We start from the raw sequence: 6,996 nt of genomic DNA, 5'->3' as shown, positions 1-6,996 counted from the left end.
TGAATAAAACGTCCATTACCTGATATGAGGTAAAGTTATAGTCATAAATGTAATATTTTATCTCGAAGAGCAAAGTTTAGCAAACGGTAACTACAGGCGCTGTCCGTTTCCCGCCACTCCCCTCACACCAGTTTGTGAGCGAACTTGAATTTATTTATTTATTTAAAATAAAGATTAACACGGAAATAAAAATTTTTTTTTTTTTTTTTAAACTTAAACTTATTTTATATTCAGCTAGTTGCCAAGGCAACAGTTCTCATTTTCATTTAACTTGATGTACTAAAAATCTAAAATAAAAACTACATATAGTTTTTTTTTTTTAAAGAACACTTATTAAAACCTTATTAACATTATTTTGGTGCCCCCTAGCCCTTTATATAATAATAATAATAATAAGTTACATTTAAATAGCGCTTTTCTAGGCACTCAAAGCCAGTGTTGGGCAGTAACTAGTTACTAGTACCTGTAATAATATTACTTGTTTCAGTAACTAGTAGTGTAACTAATTACTAATAAGATTTCAGTAATAATATTACAGTTACCATCCATAAAACATTTTAGTTACTTAGTTACTTTTGATAACTTTTGCCTCAACCCCGCTGATTTAAAATCCAACAATCAAATAATTTCTAGATTTATTTTCATAATTTTCACAACTCACACATGCATGTGATGTCCCCAGTGCAGCAGGCAAGCTTGGAATATGGAAAAGCTTACATTCAGCACATAGAAATATTGCATTATATTGATTTTGTCAGGAAAAAAGATGATCTAAACACTGTTGTGTAAGTTGTGGCTTTACTTTACTCGGGCATTACATCCCACCCACATCCCTCTGATCAACATGTGGCACATTATGTTACTATAATTAAAAACCTTTTTGGAAAATTAAAGTTTCTTACAAACTTGTGATTTGATAAAATACATAAAATATAATCGTATATGGGTAACGGAGAAATTACAATTAGATTCAAGCTGCATATGACAATTAATGAGATTAATACAACACTTCTACTAGAATGTCACTATCAATCACTATTGAGTGTTTGTAATAACTTCTGACTGCGATCCAATGTGGAATTTGGTCAAATGATGAGGCAGAAATATGTTGTTAGTAAGAAGAATTTTATGTGGAAGATACACAGTTACAACTTCTGTGGGGCGTGAAGAACAATTAATGTAACTAGTAGTGTAACTAATTACTGTTGCCAGAAAGTAATAAGTAACAATATTACTTTTGAAAGGAGTAACTAGTAATGAGTAATATATTACATTTTTTGAGTAACTAGCCCAACACTGGTCAAAGCGCTTTACATTGTGAGGGGGGGATCTCCTCATCAACCACCAGTGTGCAGCATCCACCTGGATGATGCGACGGCAGCCATAGTGTGCCAGAATGCCCACCACACACCAGTAGATATGGGGATGATTAGGAGGCCATGATGGTCAGAAGGCAATGGGCAAATTTGGGCAAAAAAAAAAAATGGGCAAGATAATATAATATAGAAATACAGAAAAGGCATGCAATGTGTATGTTTAAATAGAACACCAGACTTCTTGTCCCAGTGAGTGTTTATTACTGAAAGTATAAATTAGTGTGGAACAATTACATGATCCAGAGTAGATGCCACTGCAAATGCTAAAAATCAAGTCTCCATGCAAATTATATTGTGAAATACCAGTGCGCCCAAGCCTGTGCAAAGGTTTCAAGTGCAAATATATATCCAGAAGTACTATTTTCTGCATGAGTTATAAAAGACTTAGGTGCTTGATCACTTGAAAAATACACAGAAACCCATCTTCATAAGTTATACAATTACGTTCTTCTTTAAAATCCTACAGTTAAATCTACAGGTCGTACAAAATTTGCAAACAAACTATTATAGGCCTGAATGAGTGCATACTGTAAATATATCAAAATGAAAAGTGAGTCAACCTTTGCATTAACCATTATACCCAATATAGTTATATACATGGCTAGTACTAGTACATGACTTCAATCTGTGGCTATCCAAATCACACCCAGCGGGCATCTCTGGAACACGCGCTAATGCCTGAGGAAAGAGAATACACGACTTTAGGAACAGTTCGATTTCTGCTGCCATAACCTGGTTGAACAAACTGTCTGTCTGTGTCCAGCGTCTGTATTCCGTCTGTGCTTTTATCGAACGCCGCTGTCAAAGCCTTCAGCGCCGAGTGCACTTGATCACGGGATGCCATGATGTTCCTCTCACACGGAAGCTGGAGACTGTCGGAACGTCTTCCAGCCATTTCGTATGGAAGGCCGTTGATGACATCATCAATTGTCTTGGACAGAGACTGTATCGTCTGACTAAGGCCAGCGTCGCTGCCCCTCCCTGTATTACATTAATAAAATGAAGTCACATGTCACATATTTGTCATAGTTGAGAAGTGTGTTTCATATGAATGCTATTGTGGAAAGAATGCTGTACCCTTCAGAGAGTGCAACAAAGAGGAGTGGAGATCTTTGATCGCTCGGTTCAGCTTGAGGAGTTTAGCGGTGGTGTTCTGAATGGCACACAAGTCTGAGCCTTCATCATCCTCTGAACGATCCTCAGCAGTGCCTGACCTCTCCTGTGAAAGAGCAGATGTACAAACATCTCTTAAAGGGAAAGTTCACCACAAAAATAAACAGAACCCAAAACAAAACCAAACAAAGCCACAAAACAAAATAAAAAAATGAAATAAAAACTATTAAAACCATAAAACTACCAAACCAGACCAAAACCACACCAAACAAAACCAAAACAACCCCCAAAACAAAAAAGCAAAATACCCCCAAAAAAAACTAAACCCAAAGCAAAAAACAAAAAAAACACACACACACACCAACACACCAAAGTAACTAAATGCAAATGAAACCAAAACAGAACCACACCAATTCCTGCCCCCCAAAAAAATCATTTTAACAAAAAACTAAATACAAACGAAACAAAACCAAACCCACACCATTCCTGCACCCTAAAAAAAAAAAATAATAAAAATAAAACCAAAAATGAAATAAACAAAGCAAACCTAAACCAACAAAATCAAAACAAAACCTCAACAAAGCCAACCAAAACCAAACAACCTCCCCTCAAAAAACAACAACGGAAATAAAACCATACAAAACTAACTAAATAAAAACTAAACAAAAATTAAATAAAAACTAAATAATTCAATATAAACAAATATATTTTAATTAAATATACACATTTATTGTTGGCTATTTTATTTGTTTTAGACCACAGGGTTCAGGTACAGTGGGTGGGTTTGAGGAATGGGTGAGCAGGTGGGGTGCATCCATTTTTCCTTATCCCAGCATCCCATTCTCTTGCTGAACAATAACAACGAGCCTGTAGTTTGTGTATTGAAGATAACAGTTACAGCCACGTTAAGGTGACAGATGACACTCCACTCAAACCATTTATTTTGTAAACAGACAAACGACCCAAGACATGCGATAAGAGCACTCAGGTTCAGCGTTTTACAAGCGCTGTCCCCCTCGGTCATTGTTGGTCTGGTCATCAATCCAAAACATTTTACCCTCAATGACAAATAACAGCTGTTTGTAAGGCGTACCGACAAACAGCAGCGGAAGTAGCTCTGCAGACTGCTGGCGACATCCATTGCGTTGGATTTCTGAATCTATGAAATATATTAGAATTTATATTATGAAATGATGTTAAAGTATACATTTTTATCAGTTAATGTGAAATGTATTTACAATATTCACTGGATAAATAAAGATTCCATTTTAAGGTTATTTCTTGAGATAATATTCCATGATATTTATCAAGTGGATTATTTATTAAGAGAACTTACCGGTATATGAGCAGATGAAAGATCTCTCTGCATCTCTGTAGTGATCCTCTGACCTATGAGGAGAAGATCAGTCACACTCTGACGCATCCCATCCCGCAAAGAATCCACAACTGACCTCTAAAGAGAAAGAGAATGGTGTTGAATTTTTGATTCTGACTGGTTTTTAATGTCAAACCTACTATTGGGCTGTAAACGTCAGCTTGCAAAAGAAATATACCCACGTTGTCTATGATTTCTGAACCACGTTCAGTCAAATGAAGATCAGTCCCATTCACTGCCGCCAGCAAACCGATGGTTTTGAGAGCCACGTTCATACATTTGGCAACCTTCCTCTGGGCCTCTGTTACCATGGAGGAGATCTCAGAGTCACAGCCCTGAAAGACCAAAACACAGAAAGACCAACACTCTTAGAAGGCTTTTACTGAAAATTCCAATGTTGATACTTAGCACAACAAAATTCTTTAAAACGACTTCTGTTTTTTAAAATGTAATATATAATTGCATTTGTAAATGCATTTTACTATTAGATACTTGCGTAAGGGCAATTTAAACCAATATATAATCAGGTGAGAAATCAAATAAATTGATTATTAAAATGCCTAAATGTGCACAACAATTAAATAAATATTAATATATACAGCTGATTTACTTCATTTTACTGCTAGATATACACTCAATAATCAGTTTAAAGGTAAGTCAGTTAAATTAAAAAAATCTTTGTAAATACAACCAATAATAATAATAAAATTTAAGAATTTATTAATATTATATTCTTTAAGTTTTTTATTATTTATAGGTATACAATGTATTGTTGTTGTTGTTGTTATTATTATTATTAATATTATTATTATTATTAAGTGTATTTATCAACATTTTGGCATTTCATTATATATTTTTATTTGATTGGAACGGATTAAGTGGTTTAAATTTGACTTACTTGTATATCATAATATTTTTTTAATTTTGTTTAATTTAAAGAAATATTCAGATATACAGGCAAATTTAAAACACTTAATCGGTTCAAATAAAAAAAAATTAATGTAAAGTAAAAATGTTGGTAAATGCACTCAACATTATTATTATTATTATAATTAATAATACATTTAATATTTAATTAATCTAAATTAAAGATATATTAACATTTATTAAAAGTCTAAACAGACAAATATATTATTACTATTCTATTAGTAATATTTTTAAATTTTTGTGCAAAACTGATAAATTGACAAAAGTTGATAAAATGATTTTAAGACTATTTTAGATGAGATGATTGCATTTTTATTTTTTCTAGGGTCCCCCTACAGATCTAAAAGCATCACATAAATGCAACTGGCATTAACTGACTATGAACTATAATGAGCACCTGAATGAGTAACTGAAGGTAGCCTCCAATTTTCTTGACCTCAGTCTTGAGCTCCTCAGCTCTCGGAGACACTGAATCAGAGCTGGGCTTAATGCTGGAGACCCAGTGCACGGTAATGAACACGGCCCTTTCAACAGCAGACGTGGCCTTCACTAGATGAGTCTGGGCTTCAGTACTGCAGGCAAACACTGTTCACAAACACACAAACAGAACGAAATTAGGCTCTTTGTGTAGTGCTGTGATGACACAGGTCTTGTGCATTCATATTGAGCTGAATATTGACACTGATGAATGGCTTTGTTGATTTACGGTTGACTTACGGTTCTCCTGACTGTCGTCGTCAAGGTGCTCGTAGAGGTCTGCGATGGACCTCACAGAACGGTAAACCACCAACAGATCTAGGGTCAGTTTGTCGGCCAAGCTTTCGCTCTCCTCAGCTGATTGGCAGGAGCGCAGACGAGCAACGGCAGAGCCAATCAGACCTTTGCAGATGGCTGGGAGGGCAGAATCAGAGGTGCTGGAGTGCAGAGAGGGGGGCTTGTTCATCAGCCCTAAACAGAATATCAAAAGTTATTTAATTTCCAGTGGGAAACAGTCATATTTAAGCAGGTTGAAAAAAATCAAACTAGTCTGTTATTCTAGTATTAATTATTATTCATGTACTATTATAGTTTTAAATATTTTTCTCTTTTAATCTTGTAAGCGCCGCTAGCAGCTGCAGGATTCTCGTGAATAAGCTCGGCTCGCCTGCCGCATCTCTCCAACTGAAAATGAACTGAGCTCACAGTTGCCACGTAAACTGTGCAGTACAGAAGATGGGGGACAAAAGGGGCGTTCCAGCCACCCAAACATTCAAAACCAATATTAAGCATAATCTAATTTTTTACTCATGAAAAAAAAATGTAAAAATTTAGTCAATTCAACATTGTTTGGACCCCACTGCCTTTCACTGTATTGACAAAAAACACTGAACCATTCTTAAAAAAATCTTATCTTATTTTGAAGAAAGTCATACAGGTTTGAAATGACATGACGGTGAGTAAATGATGACAGAAACATCATTTTTGAGTGAATTATCTCATCAAAACTACTAATCTGAATGATGCTAAACTCATTTAAAGAGTCGAAGAGACAGATACAATATAAAGGGTACTTTACCAGTGGACTGTGAGGGAGCACAATGCAGGCTTTGAATGGGGTGCACTCGGATTTCATAGAGACGGCCAGAAATCCTTCTGCTCTTTAGCAAACTTCTACTCCTGAGCCACAAGAAACAGAAAAAAAGAGATCCAGATACTTTTGAACTTATATCTTGACTTGAACCATCATTATCAGTCAGATAACTCTGCTTCTTTAAAGGGGTCATATGATGCAATTTCAATTTTTCCTTTCTCTTTGGTGTGTTACAAGCTCTTGGTGCATAAAGAAGATCTGTAAAGTTGCAAAGACTAAAGTCTCAAATCCAAAGAGACATTCTTTATAAAAGTTAAGTCAACCACGCCTACCTAAAACGGCTCGTTCTAACACGCCCCCACATGTCTACATCACGATGTGGGAAGATTTGCATAACGCCGCCCAAATGTTCACGCAAAGAAAGAAGGCGTAACTTTTATTCTCGCTGTAGTATTGTTGTTGCCACCGCCGCCATGTTGTGAAGGCGCTGTGTGTTTCATTGTGAAAGCGAAACTACTTTGTTTGGCCTTCCAAAAGAGGACGATATCCGCTTCGTCATGCCTAGAGCTGATCCGTGCTGGTTGCTGAGGAAATACATCAACTTCGCGCTGTGGATCGCCGGATCGGCTTTCACC

General features: G+C 35.9%; 1 protein-coding gene across 1 annotated transcript in view; it reads right to left on the bottom strand.

Moving 5' to 3' along the window:
* Positions 1–1,565: 1,565 nt before the first annotated feature.
* The window catches only part of LOC107699428 (kinesin-like protein KIF14), a 23,206-nt gene continuing 17,775 nt past the window's right edge, over positions 1,566–6,996 (bottom strand). Inside the window, exons 22-29 of the mRNA XM_016500682.1 lie at positions 6,347–6,447; positions 5,509–5,739; positions 5,189–5,376; positions 4,047–4,199; positions 3,826–3,942; positions 3,583–3,648; positions 2,454–2,595; positions 1,566–2,357 (exon numbers count right to left, since the gene is read on the bottom strand). Of these exons, the coding sequence (XP_016356168.1) occupies positions 2,017–2,357; positions 2,454–2,595; positions 3,583–3,648; positions 3,826–3,942; positions 4,047–4,199; positions 5,189–5,376; positions 5,509–5,739; positions 6,347–6,447 (1,339 nt within the window). The 3' untranslated portion in view covers positions 1,566–2,016. The remainder of the gene's footprint in view (positions 2,358–2,453; positions 2,596–3,582; positions 3,649–3,825; positions 3,943–4,046; positions 4,200–5,188; positions 5,377–5,508; positions 5,740–6,346; positions 6,448–6,996) is intronic.

The sequence above is a fragment of the Sinocyclocheilus anshuiensis genome, unplaced genomic scaffold (assembly GCF_001515605.1).
Source record: "Sinocyclocheilus anshuiensis isolate Anshui unplaced genomic scaffold, SAMN03320099.WGS_v1.1 scaffold766, whole genome shotgun sequence".
In the NCBI taxonomy this organism is placed as follows: Eukaryota; Metazoa; Chordata; class Actinopteri; order Cypriniformes; family Cyprinidae; genus Sinocyclocheilus; species Sinocyclocheilus anshuiensis.
The sequence above is the reverse complement of the archived record's forward strand: the minus strand, read 5'-3'. Positions and strand labels throughout refer to the sequence as shown.